Here is a 26,359-nt window from a genome sequence, read left to right on the forward strand (position 1 = left end):
CAATGCCCCCTCTTCCTACTTCCTGACAACACCTTTACAAATACTTCCATAGGCAGGCCCTCGTGATCCCTCACCTTGTTATTCACACACCCTAGAAAAAGAGAGAGAGAGAGAGAGAACCCTGTGTTTGGCATGCTGCATCGCTGAAGATGGGAAAGGCACTGCACCTTTATTCTCCTTTGCAGCAAAAGGCAGGGAATAGGAGCAGAACTCAGCTCGGCGAGCATGGCTTCCTGCTACTTCGTATACGTCGAAAATGGGATAATGTTCTTACTTCTACTTATGATGTGGATTTCTACTGCATCATGCATTCAAGGAAACCCTTCCGCTCGCTTTTTCTATAGGGATGCTTCTCTGCCTGTGGAGACTCGGGTGTCGGATCTCCTCTCGCGCATGACTCTTCGCGAGAAAATCGGCCAAATGATACAGTTCACCAACACCAAGGCTACTTCCAACCCTTCCTTAATTGCTGATTATGGAATAGGTAAGTGCTCCTCACACTCTCACATCAATGCTTCTAGAATTTGAGACACACATTGTACGTTCCCTGCTTTGGAAGACTAGCAGAGTAAGATCATGCAGGGAGCGAAGGAAGAGTAAGATATGCGGCTAATTAGGGTCAGATTTCGTTTTAGTGTTTCTGCATTTTGTCACCTTCATAGATATCGATGTTGCACCTACTGAATGCAATTTAAACAAGTTTAATTGCAATTACAAGGTCACCAAACCCTTTAGGTAGAAATAGATCCCACTCCCAAGAAGTTCAGGTGCAAGATCTAAGGGAAGTTGCGGCCACTATTGTCACGTCATCAGGGTCCCAAGTGTTCTATCAGCATGGTCATCCATGGCACCGACAATATCTAAGGAGGATGGAAAAGTAGGAGAACCTCTTTGAAACTTCTCAAGCTGAGGGAGCCATGAGCATGAACCAAGTACATGACTGATGCCAATCTACTGGAATGGAGGGGATTCAAAAGAAATAGCTCATTGAGGAGATGCTGTGATTGTTTCATGCTCTATTCCAGTTGCTTAATTTTACTAAGTGATGTGTGAGTTGTAGTAGTGGTAGAGATCTTTGAGGGAATTGACAGAGGAGCATAGGAGAGAGGAGAAAAACACAATGTGTGAGAGAGAGATTAACCCAAGAGTTACAACTCAGTAACCCAAGAGATGATTCAATTTAACAGTAATCAGTTTCCATTTTTTTTATGCTTTCAATAAACGACATTTAGATAAGGATTCTTTCTCTACATTATGTTTATAATTCACTGTAGCATGCACAATAACAAATTACAATTTAGCATACCTTTTCAATGGTCTTATTCTTCCAATTGATTTCCCTTTCTCCTCTATTGGCAAGGATGTTGACAGCAATTCTTCTTCTCTCTCCCGCTTTTCTGCTTCTCTCTCTCTAGAATTCTTGGATTCTCTTCTCTCAAATTTTCACACACACTCACCCTCTAGAGAACAGTGTTCTGCTTTTCTCTCAATCTCTCATTCTTTCCCTCTTCCTCACTTCAATTCTTACTCTCTCTGCATAACGTTTTTGCATCAGCATCCTCGCCAACGAAGCAGCACCCCCTAGCGTTTCGGAAAACATCATAGCTGGCGTTTTTGCCTCATGACACCATCGCCACAGATTCTTAGAGCTAGCGTTTTTCAACCATGAAGTACCTGTAGTTTCCAACCCTAAAAGAGTAGCAGATTCGACCCGGATAGACCATCAGTTTTCAGCCTAAAGAAACCTCAGCTTTCAACCTTAATGAACCTCAGTTTTCAGCCCTAAACTTGTAGATTTTCAGCGTCAAAGACCCACAAAAAACAGCCCCCAAATCAGCGTTTGGACTAGTCGCAAATTTTAGCCCATAGCGTTTTTGGACAACAGTAGAAAGATTGTAGATTTCAGCCCTTAGGTCGACTTCGACATCACCGTCGTCATCGCCGACATAGCTTAGACTTGCATCAGTCACATGCATTCAGTTTGTACCAGTTTATGCAATCAATAGTAGACCACTCTCGTCGACGAGAGTGGGGCTTTCGGAGAAGGGTTTTACAACGTCTCTGGTGTCATATCTCTCTTCTCTCTCTGTAACTAAGTCAGACTTTGTAAATAATTAATTTATTTACGAGAAAAGAATTATCTAATTAGTTGTGTGCACATCAGAATAGATTTAGCAGTTCTGGGGTCTCAGGTACGCCCAAGTTTGGGCCAGTGCATCTTAGGGAGACCCTAGCAGAAAATACCTTGAAGCCCTAGCAGTTGGGAAATCGGGTCTTCAATGAAGGGATAGATAGTAGCCTCAGATTTCAGGCTCAGAAAATTACGCGCACTAGTGCAAGCACAGGAATGAGATGGGATCCTTAGAATAATAACCCTAAGGCTTGATTATTTTACGGCCTTAGGATAAGTTAGTTAAAGTATTCTTAAATGATTTGCGTTGGACCAAATGGTCGAACAAGTGCGAACAGGTAATGCCAGAGCAGTGTCGGTACGGCATTGCGCTGGGAGCAGCTAACGATTTAATTGGTTGCATCTATGTGTGCAGTTGTGCACTTAATTGCACATTTCATTAACTAGCATAGGATTTTTAAAGTCAAAAGTTGAATGGTTTTTAAAATTTAAAGTAAGTGTGCCACTTGGCACACTTTCCCATGCAATCTCTCTCTCTCTCTCTCTCTCTCTCTCTCTCTCTCTCTCTTCATGCTAGCGTCCCCTCTTCTGGGAGGCTATAAGAGAGCAGCCCCTCCCCCTCTTGCCAGGTTGGCAGTGCACTACCCCCCCTAAGTTGAACGTCCTCTACGCAGTGAAGCTTCCCATTGAAGCTTGAGAGCAGCACCTTGTGGTGTATGTGGAGCCTCTGTGCACCCATTACCTAGAACAAGGCCTCTCATGGTCATAGGCAGCTGTGGGAGAAGTTTCATCGCGTAAAGTAGTAGAAAACTCTTTTTCTCTCTACTAGCTGCTGCAAATTCTTTGTTTTCAGCCCCTAATCACTTGTATTAGGGTGAATTTTTAGTAGTAAACTATTCCTCTCTACCTACTATACACACACAAAGTTTGGAGCATTTCCGTCGCGAAAAGGACCTCCGTTTCGGCATTGGAACGCGCTCAGGTAACAACTTCTGGTTATGTGCAGAAAATTACAGCAAGCGTGTGTGCGTGTGTTTTGCATGTTTCCTTCGTGGGTTGACTGCAGGAATGATTATGTCCGAAGAGACATAGTTAGCGGAAGATAGACTCTCGTTTTTGAGAGCTTCCGATGAGTTTTGTGGAAGATAGACTCTCATCTACGAGAGCTTCCCAAAATCTCACAGAAGAGGAAAGATCCTCTTAGTAGTCAGGAGAGCAGTTCTTCTACTCTCTTAGTTAGAAGAAGAAGAAGGACAAGAAAGAATAGAGGACGGGCTTTCGCCCCGTTCCTGTGCTTGTAAAGAATTCTCCCTTAGTAATAAAGATATTCTCTTTATGGGGGGGGACGAGCCCATCTGCTGGTCCCCAATGATGTGTCAAGCTTTCTCTCGTTCTCTCCAAAGTCTCTTGAGTATATAAATTGCATTTAACAGTCAGTTTTCGCTTCCGTATTTTTGTGACACTCTCTATCTCTCAGTCTCATTCACTTGCATGCACAGTGTCCATTCACTTTGTTTGAGATCATAGCATTCTCTCATTAAGAACGGAAGGCTCTCCCTTCCATAAGAACAAAAGGAACCTTGAGCACAGCTCGGAGCACTCATCTTGAGCAAAGCGCAAACAATCATTCCGCTGCACCTAACATAGGCGCTCACACTCAGACTCTGTGTCCAGATGCTCTGAGTTGTGAGTCGCCTACCCACGTATTTAAAGATACAAGGGATGCTAAAAGCAGAGCCCCAAAAGCTTCTTCTAAAAGCTGTCCAAAAAACTGAAAATTAAAAGCTCTCTCTCTCTCTAGCCTTATTAGTAAAATAAAGCAGTTATAAAGTTCTCTCTCTCTCTCTTGCTGGATTTGCGTGGCCCAAAAGCTGCCTATGCTTTTGCGTAGATTAAAGCAGAAGCCCATGCAAATCTGCCCAGCTTTCTCCTTTGTCGTAAATCCAGCCGTGAAAAGCCCTGGAGTCCATACAGCCCTGCCACGTCGTCATCCGCGTGATTTTCGGCCATGCCGTACAGGCAGCCACGTCATCATGCTAGAATTAGGGTTTGCATATTTTTAGGGTTAGGGTTAGGTTAGGGTTTTTGCGAGTAGTCAGCCACGTCATCACTTTGTGACATACCCCCCTCTTGAAAGTATTGTAATCGCCCTCGATTACGACGTCAAAACAGACAGAGACCATAAATCGTCTTAGCAGACACTGACTATTAGTACCTATGTACTAGGAACACACATCTAGCACATGTACCAATCGACATCACAAGACATCACAGGACATCACATGACATTCAACATTCATTCGGATCTTAGACCATGATTTATCGGCAATGTAGCTAGCAATCACATCTAGATCCAGTCGGGACCTCATCGATGCCCGATTGACTAACCCCTATTGCAACCATGTCTTTTCAAGATCAATTGGACCAAAATGCTGCAGTCATTTTTTCTATCAGTTCCTGCACTTAAAAACAAGTCAAGAACAAATTAGTTTCATATTCAGGAATTCCATTTCATAAAGTCATACAGCAGAATATTGTCAGCTCTCAGTATCCCTGAAGCTCAAAGAGACATCAGTGACTCTAGTATACAAAAATCGAGGCATCTGTTGACAAAGGAGCGTAGTAACTCCCCTCTTGTGCATCCCACTGCACCAGATCTCCGGCCAAGCTGAATTATGGGTTCCATTTGGAATAGACTATGCTAAACCAAAAGCTTCGAGGTAAAGTTTCACAATCTCAGGAGTATTTGCTAGGCCCTCCTCCTCCATCCACTTCGCATCCAATGTAGGATAGTTCTTGAACTTAACCAAGAACTGCCTTCGGACTTTATCATTATTCTTTGTCTCCTTATGTGCCAAAATTTGTTCAGGAACAAGGATCTCCTCGTTTTCTTCCGCTTCGGGTTGCTCATCAGGCTCCCCATCATCAGACACATCACCTTTAAAAGGTTTCAAGAGACTTACATGGAATGCATTGTGAATCCTCCAAGTGTTAGGCAATTTCAGTCGGAAGGAGGCATCATTGATCTTTTCAGAGATATGGAAAGGTCCATAGTATCGCATACTAGGCTTTGGAAAAAGCCTCTCCTTTCCCTTTTTCTTTCTCAAGCGTGCCTTCTCAAAACGTAAGAGCACCCAATCATCCTCCTTCAATTTCAAATCACGACGATGGCGATCCGCTGCGTTTTTCTGTCGTTCTTGAGATTTCTGCAAAGCCTCGTGGACCTTGACAAAAGCCGTGTCTAAGTCGTCCGTATACTCATCCGCTTCAAAAATCTTATCTTTCGTGCTTAGGAAGGGTGGAACCTTCGCAGCACCTTCAACAATATCAAATGGCGCCTTCCCCGTCGAAGAGTGTATCGTGTTATTGTAGGCAAATTCCACCAAAGGTAGATACTTTTCCCATTGAGTTTTCTGATCCGAGATATAAGATTTCAATAAATCTAAAACCATTGAATTGGCAATCTCAGATTGCTTGTCAGTCTGCGGGTGGAACGATGACGAGAATTGCAACCGCGTGCCAATGTTCTCTCAAATTGCCTTCCAAAACAAACTCGTAAATCTGGGGTCCCTGTCGGAGACAATCGTCTCAGGCATGCCATGTAATCTGAAAATCTGGGCCACAAACAGTCTCGCTAAGTGATCTGGCTTGACTACTTTCTTCACTGGAATGAAATGAGCCTGTTTGCTATATCTGTCAATAACAGTCCAGATACCATCATGAGCACTCTGTGTTCTCGAGAGATAAAAAATGAAATCCATCGCAATACTTTCAAACTTGACCTTCTGGCATACCAAGCAATTGCGCACAAACTCTTCCACATCCTTCTTAAGTCTCGGCCAAAAGAAGTATCTCTCTACCCCTTTCATGGTGGTAGCGATGCCGCGGTGACCCGTAAAAGGTGGACAGTGGCATTCAGTCATAACCTTTTCTCTCAACGGCTGTGTAACGCACAACATGGTTTTTCTCATCAAGTAGCCATCCCGAATGGAATATCCCGCTACTATCTCCCCATCCCGTACCTGTGTGAAAACGTCTGCAAAATCTGTATCTGTGGCATACTGGTCGACCATATCCTTGAAGCTCCTATGATGTATCGCGGAAATACCTAGAACCAATGGCTTCCGAGACAAAGCATCTGCTACCATATTCTTCTGTCTTGAACATGGACAATCTGGAAGTGAAACTATGACAAGATGTTCGCCCACCGCATCTGCTTTTCCGATAGCTGCTTCTGTGACAAGAAGTAGCGCAAACTCTGATGATCTGTAAAGACAGTAAAATCCGCTAGAGTAGGTAATGCCGCTATCTAGTGTACCTCGTGCAATTGTTGTCACTGTTGAGATGGTGTTGACAAATATGTCAATGAGGCTTAGTAGCTGTATGTGAAGTTGATTTCCGTTCAATATTCTTCTTGTGTAGTCTGGAAGTAAGGGCACACAATATATGCGACGTGCACTGAGTTCTCACAAGTGGAGCACTGCACCGAGTAAGAGCATGGATAACCTCCAAAAGCTCTTTCTCATAAATCTGTGTTGTCATTTCCGGTCTTGAGAACAATCGGCTCTCGTAAGCAATGACACGGCCGTCTTGCATTAAGACCGCACCTAGACTACGACCACAAGCATCACAATATACTTCAAAAGACTTCTGCAAGTCCGGCAAAGTCAAAGCTAGTCCCGTAGTCTGGAGGTTGTGACGTCCTCCTCAAAATCCTTTGGTACCATATGAGCAATACCGTGGTTGACTCTCGGGTTGAGAAAGCGACTTTGACAAATGAAGGGCACAGAGATTGTACTTGATGAAATTCAGCTCCTTTCCTCGATTTTCTGGAGAGAACTGAATGATGATTGAAGGTCGAATATGTTTTGACCTAGAAAAAGAACGCCAAGATTTTCTCCACACTCATGCCGATTGCTTTTTTGAGGGCCTACTAGGCGAGTTGCCACCAGCTCGTCCTGAGGATCATACCATTTATCTGATACCTGGAAACACACCACCAAACTGGCCACCTTATCGTGTGAGCCAAGCCCAGAATGAAGAGATTATGAACCAAGTGGAAGACCTTTGGAAAAGGGTCTTATCCAGCCGAGTACTTCACCTTACTGCTCTCCGGGGTTGTTGGTTTTGAAGAAAGACGGATCTTGGAGAATGTGCATTGACCATAGAGCTCTCAACAAAATCACCATGAAGAACAGATTTCCGATTCCTAGGATCGATGATATTCTAGACCGACTACATGGATCCTCTTGTTTCAGTAGGATCGATTTGAAGAGCAGATATCATCAGATCCGAATCACGCCGGAAGATGTCTACAAGACCGCTTTTCGGACGACCTTCGGTTTATTCGAGTTTTTTTGGTTATGCCTTTTGGGCTTACCAATGCTCCATCGACCTTTAACCGAATGATGGATAGGATTTTCAGAGAGTACAGATCTTTTGTGGGCACTTTCTTTGATGACATTATTGTCTTCTCTAAGGATGAGGCAAAACATAGAGAACATTTGCTACAGGTCTTTCAGGCATTACGAGATCACAAGTTGGTGATTAATGCAAAGAAAAGTGAATTTTTCCTACCCGAGATATACTTTTTGGGACAGATCGTCTCAGCAGCAGGTGTGCAGATGGAGTCGGCCAAGATAGAGACTATTCGTGATTGGCCCGATTTGAAGAATGTCCATGAAGTTAGAAGCTTCTTGGGCTTATGTTCTTACTAGCGGCGGTTCATTAAAAAGATTGCAGAGGTTGCTTCCCCTTTGCATATCTTGACACAGAAAGGAGTCCCTTTCTCGTGGGGACCCACAGAGGTGACTTCCTTTCAGACATTGAAAGAGTAATTGACTACGGGACCAGTTTTGACTTTGCCGGATTTGCAGAAGTCATTTGAAGTATATTGTGATGCTTGTGGTCGTAGTCTGGGTGCGGTTTTAATGCAAGAAGGCCATGTCATTGCTTACGAGAGCCGATTGTTCTCAAGCCCGGAATCGACAGCACAGATATATGAGAAAGGGCTTTTGACGGTTATCCATGCTCTTACTCAGTGGCGACATTACCTACTCGGAGCCGATTTTACGGTCTTCACAGATCACCAGAGTTTACGCTACTTCTTGTCACAGAAGCAGCTATCGGAAAAGCAGATGCGGTGGGCGAACATCTTGTCACAGTTTCACTTCCAGTGTCACGTGACACATCCAATCCTATGTGTCCATGGACAAGCTATAGCATAACAAGGGTTCCGTCAGTCCAGTCAGTCTAGATTAGAAATGATCTAGCACTTTTGTGAGTCTATTCGTAGACCGTGCATGTCCAGTCACTTAGTGTAGATGCATATCGTGTGGTTGCACATTGCATGATCATAAGCATTCCCATCAGAATCCATTAGAATCCTTCAGGGGAATTTTCCAGTGCATTTAGCCTATTTTACCTATTTTTTGACATTTTTCACTTATTAATTTAGGTGACTTTTGTTGGAAAGTAGGTAGGGCAAATTGGGTAAGATAATATATAAGCAAACCAAGCTTAGCACTATTTGGCAGATGAGCAAGGAGAACACAGGCCATCGGCAGGTTCCCCCTCTCTCTCAGCAAGACTCCTTAATTACCTTGGGCGATTTCCTCATGTAGGCATCCCCAGCGTTTTTCCTCACCATCGCCAACAGCAGCCACTTCCCCTTGGCGTTTTCCAGCAGACACAAGATCGCCGTAGCCGCTTGCATCTAGCGTTTCCAGAGCCCCTCATCGCCCACATTCTCTTGGCGTTTTCAGCACCAAGCCGCAGCAGAGAATCAGCGTTTGCAGCACTAAAACGCAGCAGAAATTCAGCGTTTCCATCAGCCCAAATCAGCGTTTTTTCAGCAGCATAAAATCAGCCCCAAATTCAGCGTTTTGAATCGCAGCAGATTTCAGCCTTGAGCGTTTTTGGACAGCAGATACATACTTGCAGATTTTAGCCCTTAGATCGGTTTCGCCATCCCCGTCGTCATCACCGACATAGCCTAGACTTGCATCAGTTACATGCATCATCATTGTACCAGTTTGTGCAATCAATAGTAGACCACTCTCGCCGACGAGAGTGGGGCCTTCGGAGGAGGGTTTTACAACAGTCTCTGGTGTCGTATTCTCTTCTCTCTCTATCTCTCAGTCTCATACACTTGCACGCACAGTGTCCATTCACTTTGTTGTGATCAAAGCACTCTCTCATTAAGAACGGAAGGCTCTCCCTTCCATAAGAACAAAAAAAGGAACCTTGAGCACATTATGGAGCACTCATCTTGAGAAAGAACAACATTCATTCCGTTGCACCTTACATTGGTATCAGAGCTTTGGCAGTGTTCTGTATCACTCAAGGAAAGAACCACAAGAATCACAAGAATTTTTTTTGCTTGTTGCAATCGTACGAACCCAAGTTCGCTTGGGCGTGTCGATTCCTAATCGTGTTTTTAAAGAGTGACAGGAATCCCAGGAAAGAAGGGCTTGTCCAGCCTCCCCTTGTGCCTCTTTTCACTCATTGAGAGCGGACCGTGCACTTAGCGGCCGGCCAATCGACGTGAGGTGGGAAAAAGCAACCTTGGTGTGAGCGCAAGGCCGCCCAGGGGAAAAGAGAAGAATTCGGGTGAAGAGAAGATCCTTCTCAAACACGGTTTGCAAGCGAAAGAAAACCTCAAGACCCTCAAGACCCTCAAGAACCCAAGACCCATAAGAACCCAAGTTCCTCGTGAACTTAAGAACCAAAGATCATAGTGCATGGTCCTCACCCGAAGCGGAATGGATACTTCGCATACAGGTGATGAGCATGGGAGTGGCGAAGAAGAGCTTTCCCCACCCGAAGGCTCTCCCTTCCCCATCTACGCTATGAGTTGTACCAAATTCTATGGAGGTGATGGTCAAGTCGATGATGGAAATGATGGCACACCTAGAAAGAAAAGCAGAACGTCAGGAAACCAAGGACCGCAAGCACGAAGAAAGAAACGAAAGAATTTCCATACAACAAGAAGGGATTCGCATTGCCTTGGAACGCGAGCGCAAAGAAAGAAACGAAAGAATTTCCATACAACAAGAAGGGACTCGCATTGCCTTGGAACGCGAGCGTGATGAACGAGAAGAAAGAAAAGCACAAAGACAAAAAGAAACTGAAGCAAGACGAGCGGCCTTGGAGGCAGAGCGTGAGGCTCAAAGAGAACTCCGCACTCAAGAATTGGTTTGACAAGTACTTGCCTCGAAGTCCGAACCAGTCAAAGATCGTGGGAGTTCCTCAAGTGGCGCAAGCCACGAGGCGGATTCCAACAACCCAGTCATAGAGAAGTTGACTTTCAGTAAGTATGATGATAAGATGGATGCTACGGTTATTCATTCTTGGTTGCATCATTTAATGCTTATTTTGCGACAACTAAGAAGACAGGAAATAGCAAAGTTTTGATAGCAGCTATGTACCGTGCCGGTGATGCCATCAATTGGTACCACGCATGGCAAGAGACACAGTTAGCCGCGCACCTAGAGGAAGCCGACGAATTCTCGCCCCTGTCCTTCAGTTGGGCTGATTTCCAAGACTTTATGCCTCCTCAGTACCTAGCAAGATTGAAGAAAGATTGGCACAATCTCAAGCAACATGGTATGCCAGTCATGTCTTTTTCTAACCGTGTTTTGCAGCTCGGTACTCAATTACGCAAATTGGATGATGAGCGCAAAGAGGCTTTCCTCTTTGGGTTAGACGAATTCATCAAGTTTGATGTAGAAGTCTTTGACCCCGCGGATCTCAACAAGGCGGTAGCGATTGCTCTCTCCCAAGAGATGGAGCACAACAAGGGAAAGCCTAAGGAGAACAAGACTTCTCAAGGAACCTCTCAGACTTCTCAGACCACACTGAATGGTAAGAACGGAAGGCTCTCCCTTCCATAAGAACAAAAAAAGGAACCTTGAGCACATTATGGAACCCTAGTGTAAGTCCTTTCGCTGCTCCTATTTTGTTTGTTTGCAAGAAGGATGGTTCGTCTCGTTTGCGTGTTGATTACAGGGCATTAAACAAGATGACCGTCAAGAACAAGTTTCCGATGCCTCGCATTGAGTATATCCTAGATAGGCTCAATGGGGCAAAGGTTTTCAGCAAGGTTGATCTCAAGAGTGGATACCATCAGGTACGGGTATTCAAAGGCGACATCTTCAAGACCGCTTTTCGCACCGAGCGAGGGCAATGGAAGTATATTGTTATGCCTTTTGGATTGACATGTGCTGTGGGTACATTTAATCGTCACATGGTGGGTCGTTTCGGCGATATGGTCGGTGTATGTGTGTTCATCTTTTTGGATGATATTCTCATTTTTTCTGCACCATGGGAACAACATGAAAGAGATGTCGAAAGGGTCATTTGGATGAGTGTCAGTTGTACATTGCAGCTAAGAAGTGTGAATTTTTTCTTACTGAAGTCACTTATTTGGGTTTTATCATTTCTGCAGAAGGCGTCAAGCTAGATCCCGCGAAGGTGAAACAGGTTCGTAATTAGGATTTGCCCAAAACTGCATATGATGTGCGTCCTTTTCTTGGTTTATGTCAAGCATATAGTTCGCACATAGAGAAATTTGCACGCATTGCTGCACCTACGACTGATGTTTTGAAAGGGGTAAAGACTCGCTGTCAGCGCGTAGACTTGCCTGAAGCAGCCATTGAGGCTTTCGCAGCTCTCAAGGTTGCGGTGACAGAAGCACTGTGTCTTATCCTTGCCTCTTGGGATGATCCCTTTGAGGTATGGATGCGAGCAATGTCGCCATAGGCGCTGTGCTTCAGTAGCACGGTTGTCCAGTAGCTTTCCTTAGCCAGAAGCTCAATAGTGCAGAAAAGAATCATTCAGTTTATGATAAAAAACTTTTGTCTGTCATTCACTCTCTTAAGCATTGGAAGCATTTTCTTTATGGTAGAGAGTTTACAGTTCGCACAGATCATCAAGCCCTCAAGTGGCTCCAGTCTATGTCTAGTGCACATTGGAGTGATCGCCAAGCACGGTGGTCACAATTTTTTGAGCAATTTGGAGGTTTGATTGAGTATGTGCCTGGAAAAGCTAACCCTGTTTTGCAGATGCGTTGAGTCGCAAAGGACAGATTTTGGCTCTTGAGTCAAGATCCACATTTTCTATTCAGGGTGAGTCTTTTGACAGCATAAAGAATCAGTATGCGGATTCCGAGTTTGGTAAGCATTGATTGCAGGCTCTTGCTTCCCAAGGGCCAAGCAACTATCTCATTCGTGATGGTTTGTTGTATTTTCGTCAACGTTTATGTTTGTTGCCCTCTCTCAGGCCAACCATATTGCATGATGCACATGATTCTCTCACGGGTGGGCACAGGGAAATGAACACCACTTTGGAAAAGATTGAAAGATTCTTTTATTGGCCTAAAATGCGAAAAGATGTGTTTCGTTATGTCACACACTGCACTATATGTCAAAAGGTAAAAGCTCCTCGGAGTAAGCAGCAAGGCCTCTTGCTTCCGCTGCCTATTCCCGATGGACCTTTTCAAGATATTTCCATGGATTTTGTGACTAACCTACCACCAAGTTTGCATTCAAGGAACACTCAATGTTTGACAATTATTGATCGTTTCAGCAAGTTTTGCATGTTGATTCCTTGTAAAGCCACAGTTACTGCACAAGATGTAGCACGGTTGTTTATTAAGCATTGGTACCCCCTCTGTAGTTTGCCAAAATCAATTGTTTCAGATAGGGATGTTAAGTTCACGTCCAATTTTTGGCACGCACTCTTTGAAAATTTTGGCACTAGGTCGAATTTTTCATCGGCTTTTCATCCACAGTCAGATGGTCAAACAGAAATTTACAATCAATTGGCTTTTGATGTTTTAAAGTCGTATGTGCATGATTAACAGTTTCAGTGGGAGCTCTATCTTCCATTGGTTCAGGCTATTTTGAATGACTCTCTCTTGTGCTATAGGTCGAACTCCGTATGAGGCAGCTTTTGGACGCCCGTTCCAGTCACTTTTGACTCGCTCGATCAGTCAAATGCTTGATGCCAATGCTGAAAGTCAGTCATTGGATGAGATTTCTGAGAGTGTGAAGCTTCGGCTAAGCAAGGCTTAGGAATCTTATTCACGGCAGGCTAATAAGCATCGTCAGGATGTTTCAATCAAGGAAGGAGATTGGGTGTATTTAAGAATCATGAAGCAACGTCTTAAGCAAGTTGGAAAGAAGTGTCCCAAGTTGTCTTTTCGTATGTATGGTCCATTTCCAGTCATTAAAAAGATAAATGAGGTTTCAATGAAATTGCAATTGCCTAACTCATGGTCAATGCACAACGTTTTCCATGTTTCTTGGTTGAAAGTGTTTCAAGGAACACCTCCAAAGGACATTTCGGAAGAAGAAGAACCGGATATCATTGATGAAGCTGAAGTCATGGAGCCCGAGCAAGTGTTGTTGCATCGGTTTCGACATGGTTCGAAGAAGCAAGTGAGACAATACTTTTTGAAGTTTAAAAATCGAGGAACCCACGAAGCGGTGTGAGTCGACGAAGAGTTTTTCAAGGATCATTCAGAGTTGTTGGCAGACTACAAGGAAGCCATGCAGCTCGGTACCAGTACCTCACTTTAAAAAGGAGGGGATGTCACGTGACACATCCAACCCTATGTGTCCGTGGACAAGCTACATCATAACAAGGGTTCCATCAATCCAGTCAGTCTAGATTAGAAGTGATCTGACACTTTTGTGAGTCTATTCGTAGACCGTGCATGCCCAGTTACTTAGTGTAGATGCATATCCTGTGGTTGCACACAGCATGATCATAAGCATTCCCATCAAAATCCATCAGAATCCTTTAGGGGAATTTTCCAGTGCATTTAGCCTAATTTATCTATTTTTGTCAATTTTTCACTTATTAATTTAAGTGACTTTTGTTGGAAAGTATGTAGGGCATATTGGGTAAGATAATATGTAAGCAAACGAAGCTTGGCACTATTTGGCAGATGAGCAAGGAGAACACAGGTCATCGGCGACAGGTTCCCCCTCTCTCTCAGCAAGACTCCCCAATTACCTTGGGCGATTTCCTCATGCAGGCATCCCTAGCGTTTTTCGTCACCATCGCCAGCCACTTCCCCTTGGCATTTTTCAGCAGACACAAGATCGCCGTAGCCGCTTGTGTCACGCGACACATCCCAACCCTATGTGTCCGTGGACAAGCTACACCACAGCAGGGTTCAGTCAGTTCAATCAAGTCTAGATTAGCAGTGATCTGACACTTTTGTGAGTCTGTTCGTAGACCGTGCATGCCAGTCACTTAGCATAGATGCATATCCTTCGGTTGCACACAGCATGATCATCGGAATTCCCATCAGAATCCATTAGCATCAGTTACGGGAATTTTCCAGTGCATTTAGCCTATTTTCCTATTTATTGGTATTTTCACTTATTATTTTTAAGCGACTTTCCAACAAAAGTAGGTAGGGCAATTTTGCTAAGTTAACATATAAGCAAACCCAAGTTAGCACTTTCTGGCAGAAGAGGTAGCAGGAGCTTCCCGCTCATCAGGCAACTTCTCAGCAGTACCCCCCTAGCAGTAGACCATCGCCATACTCCCACCTCTGGCGTTTCCTCTCTTGCAGTCATCGCCATCAACCACAGTACCCTAGCGTTAGCAGATACTTGCAGATCAGCCCCATCCTCTGTGTTTTCCCGCGACAGAATCACCTCAGCCCTTAGCGTTTTTGCAGCCAATTACTAACGCCAGGATTTCAGCCACAAAGCCCATCGTTTTTGGTTCTGACCCCAAAACTACCTGGCGTTTTTGGCATGAGAAAGGCAGCATCAGCGTTTTTAATTCTCAACCCAAACTAGCAGCAGATCCTCGCAGTTTTCAGCCTATGACACAGTAGCAGATCAGCCCCTAGACGGTTGCAGATGTTCCCCCATTTTCAGCCATAAAAACGCAGCCAAAACAGTCATTTTCAGCCACCGAAAACAGTCCACAAATTCAGCCAAAGAAGATCACAGATTCAGCCATTGAGTCGTCGTCGTCATCACCATCGTCGTCATCGGCATAGTCCCATTGCATCAGTCCATTGCATACGCATTGTACACCTTTGTGCAATCAAGTTAGACCACTCTCGCCGACGAGAGTGGGGCCTTCGGAGGAGGGTTTTACAACCTCTCGTTGTCGTATCTCTTCTCTCTCCTTCTCTCAGTCTCATTCACTTGCACGCACAATATCCACTCACTTTGTTCGTGATCATAGCACTCTCCATAAAGACGGAAGGCTTTCTCCTTCCCTAAGAACTAAAAGGAACCTTGAGCAATAAAGATCACTAATCTTGAGAAAATACAACATTCATTCCGCTGCACCTTACAGCTTGCATCTAGCGTTTCCAGAGCCCCTCATCGCCCACATTCTCTTGGCGTTTTCAGCACCAAGCCGCAACAGAGAATCAGCGTTTTCAGCACTAAAACGCAGCAGAAATTCAGCGTTTCCATCAGCAGCATAAAATCAGCCCCGAATTCAGCGTTTTGAATCGCAGTAGATTTCTGCCTTGAGCGTTTTTGGACAGCAGATACATACTTGCAGATTTCAGCCCTTAAATCGGTTTCGCCATCCCCGTCGTCATCACCGACATAGCCTAGACTTGCATCAGTCACATGCATCATCATTGTACCAGTTTGTGCAATCAATAGTAGACCACTCTCGTCGACGAGAGTGGGGCCATCACAGAGGACGGTTTTACAACAGTCTTTGGTGTCATATTCTCTTCTCTCTCTATCTCTCAGTCTCATACACTTGCACTCACAGTGTCCATTCACTTTGTTGTGATCATAGCACTCTCTCATTAAGAACGGAAGGCTCTCCCTTCCATAAGAACAAAAAAAGGAACCTTGAGCACATTATGGAGCACTCATCTTGAGAAAGAACAACATTCATTCCGCTGCACCTTACATCCAGATTGTTCATGTGCAGGGACAAAAGAATTTGGTGGCAGATGCTTTGTCCCGGAAGCCGTTGGTTCTGGCTATCTCTACGATACATCATAGGAGCTTCGAGGATATGGTCGATCAATATGCCACAGATACAGATTTTTCAGATAATTTCACTCGGATATGGAATGGGGAGGTAGTAGCAGAATATTCCATTTGGGATGGCTACTTGATGAAGAAAACAATGTTGTGCGTTACACAGCCGTTGAGGGAGAAGGTTTTAACCGAATGCCACTGTCCACCATTTACGGATCACCGCGGCATTGCTACCACCTTGAAAGGTATGGAGAGATACTTCTTTTGGCGGAGACTCAAGGACGTAGACAATTTTTGTACGCAGTTGCTTGGTATGCCAGAAGGTCAAGTTTGACAGGCATAAAGCACAAGGATTGTTGAAGCCTTTACTCATACCCACCTGCCCCTAGGAAAGTATTGCAATGGATTTCATTTTTTGATCTCCCGAGAACACAAAGTGGGCACGATGGTATCTGGAATGTTATTGACAAATTTAGCAAGTAGGCTCATTTCGTTCCAGTGAAAAAAATAGTTGAGCCGGATTACTTAGCGAGGTTGTTTATGACCCAGATCTTCAGATTACATGGCATGCCTGAGACAATTGTCTCCGACAGAGACCCCAGATTCACGAGTTTGTTTTGGAAGGCTATTTGGGAGAACAGTGGCACGCGGTTGCAGTTCTCGTCATCTTTCAACCCGCAGACAGATGGGCAATCTCAGATTGCAAATTCAGTTGTACTAAATTTGTTGAAGTCTTCTTGGTTGGATCAGAAGACTACTTGAGAAAAGGTTTTTACCTTTGGTGGAATATGCCTACAATAACACGATCAACTCTTCGATGGGGAAGGTGCCATTTGAGATTATTGAATTTGCTACGAAGGTTCCACCCTTCCTTAGCAAGAAAGATAAGATTTTCTTTTGAAGACGACTAGTTCACAAGGGACTTGGACTTGGTCCGGAAGGCTTTCGAGAAATCTCAGGAAAGACAGAAAAAGGCAACAGATCGACATCGTCGCGATTTGAAATTAAAGGAGAACAATTGGGTGCTCTTACATTTTGAGAAGGCACGCTTGAGAAAGAAAAAGGGAAAGGAGCGGCTTTTTCCAAAGCTTAGCATGGGATACTATGGACCTTTCCAGATTTCCGAAAAGATAAATGATGTCTCTTTTCGACTGAAGCTGTCCGATACTTAGAGGATTCACAATGCTTTTCATGTGAGTCTCCTGAAGCCTTTTAAAGGCGATGTGCCCGATGATGGGGAGCCAGATGAGCAACCCAAAGTGGAGGAAAATGAGGAGATACTCGTTCCAGGACAGATTTTGGCACATAAAGAAAGAAAGGTAAAAGGTAGAATGATAAGGCAGTTCTTGTTTAAATTCAAGAACTATCCCACATTGGATGCGAAGTGGATGGAGCAGGAGGACCTGGTAGATACTCCTCAGATTGTGAACCTTTACCTTGAAGCATTTGGTTTAGCATAGTCTATTCCAAATTGTCAGCTGGTGGGCGGAATTTAATGCAGTGGGTATGCACAAGAGGGGAGTCGCTCCACTCCTTTGTCAACAAATTGCACCGATTTTTGATACTAAAGTCACTGATGTCTCTATTGAGTTTCAACGATATTGTGAGCTAACAGTATTCTGCTGCATGACTTTATGAACTGGAATTCCCGATAATATGATACTGATTTGTTCTTGACTTGTTTAAGTGCAGGAACTGATAGACGAAATGATTGCAGCATTTCGGTCTGAAAGATCTCGATAGACGTGATTGCAATATGAATTAGTTAATCGGGCATCTATGAGGTCTCGAGTGGATCTAGATGCGATTGCTAAATACGTTGCTGATTAATCATGGTCTGAGATCCGAATGGATATTTGAATGTGATTTGTCATGTGATGTCCTGTGATGTGACTGTCGATCGGTACATGTGCTAGATGTGTGTTTCTAGTGCGTTGGTACTAACATTCAGTGTCTACTAAGACAGTTTATGGCTTCTGTATGTTTTGTAGGTGTAATCGAGGGCGATTACAATGCTTTTAAGAGGGAGGTATGTGACAAACTGGTGAGGTGGTTGACATGGCTGTACACACACACCCGCCCCGGTTGAAAATAGCCCGTTGAAATTGCAATGTACGGACCCCCGAGAATTGTGGCGCTGAAAGTGCTGATGTGGCTGAGCGTACCGATTTCCGTGAATTACGGGCAGTTGTACGGAAACTGCTTTTTGCGCCAGCTGAAATCTACGCAAAGATTTGAGAGGCTTTTTGAGAAAAGTTGCTTTAATTAAGAGCTTTTAAAAGTAACAGCTTTTGGGGCTCTGCTTTTAGCATTCCTTGTAAACCTTTATAAGCGTGGGCAGGGCTCCCACTCTGCAGAGCATCTGGACGCAGAGTGTTAGAGTGAGACCCCTGACCCCTCCCACTCCTTGTACTTTGAGTTACAGATTAATACAAAAAGAAATACCGAAAGGGGCGCCAGTCTTTGGGGCCAATATCTCTAGGCACGGAACTCCGCTGGCCGTGTCGGATCAATTGTGAACTGTGAACTGGTTTTGAAGTGAATCTCTGCTGTGTCGCGGTAGAATCTTGACTTGGAGTGTCCAAGTCTGTTACAGCACATCTCTCATGAAGTAAAAGGAACTCTCATTCAGTAAAAGGAACCTTGAGTACACAGTGAGCACTCATCCTGAGCACTCACCATCAATCACATTACAGATTGGCTGAAAACTGAAAACGCTGGGCTGATCTGCGTATTGGGAGCAAAAAGCTGGTTGATGCAAAATGCTAGGGCTGCTCTCTGCAAGCGCAAGTTCATCTAGTCCAAATCCATGGCTCCTCTACTGCCTTTATAGGGTAGGTTACTGGTTAAGAACTTTTTAAGGCTTAGGTAGGGCAAAAATTGAAGACATAGTTATAAAAATATATCACTAAAATGATTTATTAATAAACTTGAGGTCGGCTAAGTTTCTGGGTGAAGCTATCGCACATCTGACCACCCGAGAATCCGATTGACGCGGGGGATGGCTCGTTGGATTCCTCTACCGTAAGACTACATGCACGTCATGCCAGATGCCCTCGGTGGTGTAATAACATCTGTCAAAACGTTGGGTTCCAAAGCTGGAAAACCTAATCTAATGGACTCTCCGGACATGCACGTCCTACGAACAAGCTCATAAAATTCCCGATACTAATCCTCCTAGGATTCTAGACACTCCTATCTAGGTATAGGTGAAAAATTGGCTCTAAAAGTTGGTGAAGCATTTCCACGTGGCACAGAGAGCCATGTGCACGTGACATCCCCTTTTGCTTAACGTGAGGTACAGGTATCGAGCTGCATGGCCTCCTTGTATGAGGCTAGCAAATGTGGGAATAAGTGAATAAATGCTCCATGAGAAAGTGGACTTCCTCTTGCTTCGCCGTGTCTTGAGCATTAGGGTAATCAGGTTGTGCCTCAAAGTGCTTGCAAGACCATCCTCACCGACTCCTCCTCGACTTCCTTTTCACATAGTCGTACTCTTAGAGTTGTGAGCTATTGCTGCTTCCATGGTCGGTCGCTGTAAAGATAGGATGGAACTCTGTACAAGAAGAATTGACTGGTTCTTCGATACCATTGTAACCAGCAAGTCACTGTCAAGGCAGTGGAACGGATTACACCACCACGAGCTGATTTGAAACAGCAAACACTTGAACTTGAAAGAGAACTGAAATATTGGAGAAAAGACATAGTGGAGCAGCTCCCCACTCAAATGAGGTGGCCCATAAGTTAGGCGCCCCTTGCGGTACTTCATTGATCTTCACCGATACAACTGTCGGGGAGAGCAACCTGCAGGCTGCAATCCACAAATCTGCAGAGATCTCCAGAGATTGCATATTTAAAGGCACGTGGCCCAAAGTCAATTGCTATCAAAAACTGGCGCCTTAAAGCGTGGAAAGTCAACGCTTTCATAACTGAGGTCAAAAAGCTGCCCAACGTCCATGCTGTCACATCATCACTCCGTACAGAATGCCACATCACCATCCCACAAGTCACGTAGGGATTTCCACTGTGTTTCACACAAAGACTGAATATGTAAAGGCAGGCGGCACAAAAAGCAATTGCTATAAAAAAATGGCGCCTAAAAGCGTAGAAAGTACGCTTTCATAACTGAGGTCAAAAAGCTGCCCAACGTCCATGTTGTCACATCATCACTCCGTACAGGTTGCCACATCACCATCCCACGAATGATGCAGGGATTTCCTCTGCGTTTCACATGTGGCCCAGCTTGGATCTGGGTTTTCTCTTCCAGTCTAGCTCCAACACGGCTCTTGCTCTATCCTCTTTTCTGGTCTGCTTGGTCATGCTGCATGATCACTTTGTGACAAGCTCCCCGGGAGCCATTGGATTAAGACCATCAGAAGATATTATTATTTTACAGCAGCCCAACTTTCTTGGGAAAAACAATTTTCAGTGTGGTAGCTATAGGTCATACTCAGTTTCTCCTTTTGTTGGATTTTTAAGTATAGACCAAAGGGCAAAAGCTAAGGGTTTTTTAATTGTTACACTATTTCCTTTTGGATTGTTAGATTATTTCCTTGTGAGTAGAGTACATTACTAAGCTATTGAGTTCCTTTTATCGTGGGATTGTTTTGAATTATGAAATTTCAGAGACTTTGTAAGCTACACTTTTCTTTTTCATGTAAGCAGGTAGTCTTCTAAGTGGTGGGAATAACCCTGCTCCAAAACCTTTTGCAAGTCCCAAAGATTGGCCAGACATGGTGGATGTCTTTCAAAACCAGGCCTTACAAACGCGCTTGGCTATCCCTCTGTTGTATGGCATTGATGCTGTTCATGGCCACAATAGTGTTTTTGGAGCAACAATATTTCCTCATAATATTGGATTGGGATGCACACGGTCAGTAGTACTATAGTAACAGAAGCTATTTTCAAAGTAAAATCCTTTAATGGCAGAAAAAGTATGTAATGTGCACAAGCCAAAATTGCAAGTTCTGTAACAGAAGCTATTTTCAAAGTAAAATCCTTTAATGGCAGAAAAAGTATGTAATGTGCACAAGCCAAAATTGCAAGTTCTCCTTTGACAGCTGAGTAGCTTTTTTGATGAAAAGAGAGCAAGGAGATACTTTTGAGTAATCAGCTGGGACACAATGAACAATATCAAGTTATATAATATTTTTGCATGGCAGTTATTTTATTTGCTCATATGTTGCGGTTCTCTAAAATTTTGTTATTTTGTTATTGTCGATTGCATGATTATTTAGCTGACTTTTGAGATCTATTATCTGATAGGGATCTGTATTTGGTGAGAAGGATCGGAGAAGTTACTGCTCTTGAAGTCCAGGCCACCGGCATTCCTTATGTGTTTTCTCCAGCTGTTTCTGTGAGTTTTAGGACTTCTGATTAGTCATTCTTTCAATGTGTCCCTTTAAAGGATATTTATTTCTTGTAGGTCTGCAGGCATCCTAGTTGGGGACGCTGCTATGAAAGCTTTGGGGAAGATCCAGAGCTAGTTAAGAGCATGACAGAAATTATAAGTGGACTTCAAGGTGTACAATCCAAACCTGGCTACCCGTCAACTGTATTTTTGTAAGTGATTACATTTTGCTACCTACGCTGATCTAAAAAGATAAATTTTTCTCCTTGTTTTAGTTTCAGTTATGTATGGCCCCTGGTTAATTCACCACCACAGGCCTAGCTTGGTTATTTAATAGATGTTGCTTTCTAATCTTTTCACTGCCAATGATCCTCTGTTTTCGTTCTGTTCTAGGGGTAAGGTGATTGCAACTGCTAAGCATTTTGTAGGTGATGGAGGCACTGAAGGTGGCATGGATAAGGGTGACACTCTATCCAGCTTTCAAATACTGAACCGGATTCATATTCAGCCCTTCAAGGAAGCCATAAGCAAGGGCATCAATACTGTTATGGTGTCGTACTCTAGTTGGCAAGGAAAGAAGCTGCATGCTAATCACTTTTTACTGTCGAAAGTGTTAAAAAAACAGCTCAATTTCAAGGTTGCATACGATGTTTAGTGCCACTCTTGCAATTTTAATTACCTTATAATCAACTAAACAAGCTCTTGTTAGCAGGGCTTCGTAATCTCTGACTTCCGCGGCATCGATATGCTTACGGATCCGCCAGATTCTGATTTTACGTATTCCATTATGGCAGCTATCAATGCTGGCATCGACATGGTGCATTATATCTCTTGTTCTATTTTATTCCTTCTTTGGTAAGCCTCACCCCTTACACCGGCTATAACTCAAGATCACTGCAGGTGATGCAACCATGGAGTGCAGAGGGTTTTGTTGGTAATCTGACAGAGCTGGTGCTATCAGGCCAAGTTTCTGTGGGTAGAATCAATGATGCAGTTAGGCGAATTCTAGGTGTTAAGTTCCGGTCCGGTGTTTTTGAGCACCCATTTACTGCCCGTTCCTTGTTGGATGTGGTTGGTGCTAAGGTATGACAGCTGGAATAATTCTGTTATGCCAGCATCAAGCCTTATATTTTTCTTGTGGTTCAAGAGGGGGGTGCCCACTGTGTTGTCTGTTACAAGGGTCTTTGAAAATGTGATATGGAGCCTGGAGGTAAGAGATAATTTGTCAAGGGAAGTTCGTGAAGGATGATGGGTCTGAACAGTTGACACATTTCGAGCCTTGAAACATTTTTCTGATCAAGTGAAACACATACCACTTCACTAACAACAAGTTACTATAGCTTTAGCTTTTAGGGCCTTTTAGAACTTATACATTCATGTTTTGGTCCCACGTTTCTAGGTGCTCATACATTTGATTGAATCATTTCGTGGTGAAACACCTCATTTTGAGGGTGTTCGGCCTTGAAATGTTTTGCGGTGACGTTGCCTCAATACAAACACTTAGGAACTCCCCATGCTTGCTTTCAAGCACTAAACAGCCTTGTACTGTAGTTTGATTGGCATTTTGCATGTGCTTAATCAGATTAATTTAACACATACTCTGAATTTCATGCAGGCACATCGAGATTTGGCCAGAGAGGCAGTAAGAAAGTCGCTTGTTCTTTTAAAGAATGGAAAGTTGGATGGAAAGTCCTTTTTGCCGTTGGACAAGAGTGCTGGGAAGATACTAGTAGCAGGCAGCCATGCAGATGACTTGGGGAATCAGTGTGGAGGCTGGACATTGACAAGGCAGGGATCTAGTGGGAATATCACCATTGGTATGCTCTTATTCATGAGAAGAAAATGTTTTTTATGCTTGAGGAGAGGCAGTTTTTCAAGAGTTTCTTAGGTACATAGTGCTACCTAACGTCTGTGTGTGCGCGTGTGCTGGGTAGTGTCGCAAATAGTATGTTGTCTCAATGAGTTCGTTTAAATAATACAGGGACTACAGTTCTCTCGGCCATTCGTAAGACAGTGAGCGCAGCGACAGAAGTCGTATATACAAGAAGTGTTCGTGGGTTGCAACTGTTGAAAGAAGAATTTGAGTATGCAATTGTTGTGGTGGGAGAATTCCCCTACTCACAAACAGAGGGAGACAACAGAAATCTGACCATTCCTGAAGAGGGGCTACAAGTAATTGACGATGTGTGCAGATCTATCAATTGCCTAGTCATTCTCATCTCAGGCAGGCCTCTTGTCTTGACACGGCACTTGCCACTGATGGATGCTCTTGTTGCAGCTTGGCTTCCTGGCACTGAAGGTGAGGGCATCACTGATGTGATATTTGGGGATTATGATTTCGAAGGAAGGCTTTCCAGAACATGGTTCAACTCAATTGAGCAACTTCCCATGAACTATGGTGATGCTGTTTATGATCCTTTGTTTCCTTATGATTTTGGCTTGAGAATGTATAGTGACTCTTCAGCCAAGGTGCCACCCTCTAAGTAGATTTTGTAGGTACATAGATGATTTGGCCAGTCTCCCACCGTAGGCGGAATTCCGTCGAAGTCATTTTCTGTGTCTGGCATTTAATCATGGTCTTCTTTATCTTCATCACATGGAACCAAATGCAAGCAGCCATTCCGGTGGTCTCAGCATTTAAATTGAATAAAATGTGTAAAATTGGCAACAGGATGACGTTAGATGGGATGCAGTCAATAGTATAGACATCAGTTTCTACTCTAAAAAGAACTGCTGCGCAGAGAGGGCTTCACTTAAGCATCACACACGGAAAAGATTGATGAGTGGTCGAGAACTCTGAATACAGATGTGTGGCCCTTTTTAGACCTTTTAGAGCGGGGTCTTCTTACAAATGTATATCCCTGGTGTCCAGCTATTTTGTACATGGGTCTGGCTATTTACCGAAGCATATAACAAAGAGGACTCCCCCATAGGCTCTGTAAGGATGATAATAGGGGGACCCTCTAAAAGAAAAATGTGTGCTCATAAGCCTCCTTGAGGGTCCTTCAAAGGGGAAGGGCCTTCAAGTGAAATTTTCTACCATCAAATGCAGGGGGTCCTTAACCACCCCCTACATTGAAGAAACACCTTCTTGAAGGGAAATAGCAAGTTTAAGGTTAATCACGTGCCTTTGTTTCATGGAATGTTTTTAATATTTGAATGAGCATGACTGGTTGAACCTAGACCATCTTTTGAATGGGGCTCCCTTTCATTTTTGAAGGGCCCAGAAATTACAAAGAGGCCCATTCCCTCAATTGCTCTCTTAGTGGTCTACATTTGTAAATCTTGAAAGGTGTCTATTTATGAGCCTTGCCTTAAGATGTTGAAAGGCCCGTACATCTTTATTGACCTAAATCAAAGCAAGTTTGCAAGTGCTTTGTCATTGACTATTCTGTTAAGGTTCATTCAAAACTCAACATCGTGCAATACCAAATTTTTCTCCATTTTGAAAATGGAGTAGATTTGCAAATCCTACAAGGTATGGGCAGCTGATTTGGAGTATGGGCGCACACAGAGAGAGAGAGAGAGAGAGAGAGAGAGAGAGAGAGAGAGAGGTGAAATGAAATGTTATATTATCGTCTTCAAAAGGCCAAAGTGACCTATGAGACCAAAAAGTTACAGCTAAGTAGCTAGTTGGGCTTGTGTAGGATATGAGAAGGGGCTAGGGGGTGAAGTGAGTGGGGGGCTAAGACAACACAATGTAGGTGTATCCTCGGAAAGAGCTAAATCACAAAAGATCGAACATTGGTCGTTGGAGAATCTCATCAATCTCCTTTGATGCAACCTTCGTCGATGTTGTGTAGTCCTTCGCACTCGTGGGTGTCTGGATCTCCCTAGCGTGATTGCTCGATCGATCGTGTGTGTGGTGCGAGGAGAATGTGGGCTCTATTGTGGTAGTAGCTCCTCTGGATGTCCAATGTGTGCTCTAAAGAAGTCTGTAATTCGTCTCTAAGACTGGCTAACCTCTCCTCTTATCAGGCTCTCTCTGTGTGTGCATAGCTCGAGCAAAAACAATACCTTTCACTCCCAAAGAGGGAGAGGAGGAAAAAGACAAAGTGAGAACCAAACTTACACCAAGGCTTTTGTAGGCTAAAAACACAAAACCATACATGGATTTGAAAAACTCCAAAAATCTTCTTGTTACATGGAGTACCTATTATAAAGGGTGATCTGTGTGCAATGGTCAAAGTGAGATGTAGCGGAGTGAAATGCTGAGGTACCCAAGGAGTTGGTCTAACGGTAAGGCTTTGGCCTCTCAACCTACGGGTTGTGGGTTCAAATCCCCCGTTGGGTCACACTCTAGAGAGCTTGTGCTCACATGGTGTTCCACGTTGCTAGGGCTCTTGCCCTTGGATGGACACTCGTGTGCATCCTCCTCCTAGGGTGGGTCACCCAAGGAGGAGGTTCCTAGTTGGTTTCTACGAGTTCTCCGCCATGGTGATGCCTACGTGTGGCTCTTGCCGGATGGTACGCGGCCCTTGCCTGACCATGTAACTTGGCTAATATATGGAAGGGATAAGCACCTCCCCGTGTTGGCCCTCTAGTGTGTCCGAAAAAAAAAATGTTGAGGTCTTTTTATGTATATATTTCGAATCAAATGAAGAGAGAGATTCATTTTGTAGTCTGCATGCTGTATGCTAGAGTGATAGGATTTGCATGAGCGATAAAATCCATGCCCAATTATAAATGATATGGTATGTTCATAAAGGTCCAATTGTGGTGTACAAGGGGGATAAGGGAGTCGCTAGTCTTCTATATAATGTGATTATTTTAGGAGGTAGCGTCTAAAGTTGCTAATCTAAGATCGTTGACACAAAGGCCCCCCGCCCCCCCCCCCCCCCCCCCCCCCCCCCCCCCCCCCCCCCCCCCCCCCCCCCTCCTCTCTCTCTCTCT

The 26,359-nt window shown here is 44.0% G+C and overlaps 1 protein-coding gene and 1 long non-coding RNA gene across 2 annotated transcripts in view; both read left to right on the forward strand.

Moving 5' to 3' along the window:
• Window positions 1-24,058, forward strand: LOC147442892 (uncharacterized). The gene is made up of 9 exons (XM_086528891.1): window positions 1-484; window positions 20,782-20,989; window positions 21,382-21,472; window positions 21,542-21,678; window positions 21,860-22,103; window positions 22,179-22,283; window positions 22,367-22,549; window positions 23,082-23,283; window positions 23,448-24,058. Exons 1-9 carry the CDS (start codon window positions 226-228, stop codon window positions 23,951-23,953), a joined length of 1,935 nt encoding a protein of 644 aa, XP_086385017.1. The 5' UTR covers window positions 1-225; the 3' UTR covers window positions 23,954-24,058.
• Window positions 24,059-26,337: 2,279 nt separating this feature from the next.
• Window positions 26,338-26,359, forward strand: part of LOC147442893 (uncharacterized) — a 733-nt gene continuing 711 nt past the window's right edge. The window contains exon 1 of the long non-coding RNA XR_015190299.1: window positions 26,338-26,359. This exon is cut by the window's right edge and continues 82 nt beyond it. This is a non-coding gene — a long non-coding RNA (uncharacterized LOC147442893).

Source organism: Adiantum capillus-veneris, chromosome 14 (genome assembly GCF_014529385.1).
Source record: "Adiantum capillus-veneris isolate H3 chromosome 14, ASM1452938v2, whole genome shotgun sequence".
In the NCBI taxonomy this organism is placed as follows: Eukaryota; Viridiplantae; Streptophyta; class Polypodiopsida; order Polypodiales; family Pteridaceae; genus Adiantum; species Adiantum capillus-veneris.

Coding starts and splice junctions, on each gene's coding strand:
- LOC147442892 (XM_086528891.1), top strand. CDS start 226: ATGGCTTCCTGCTACTTCGTATACGTCGAAAATGGGATAATGTTCTTA. Junction 22,550..23,081: donor TGGATGTGGTTGGTGCTAAG/GTATGACAGCTG, acceptor AATTTCATGCAG/GCACATCGAGATTTGGCCAG. Junction 23,284..23,447: donor TAGTGGGAATATCACCATTG/GTATGCTCTTAT, acceptor TAAATAATACAG/GGACTACAGTTCTCTCGGCC.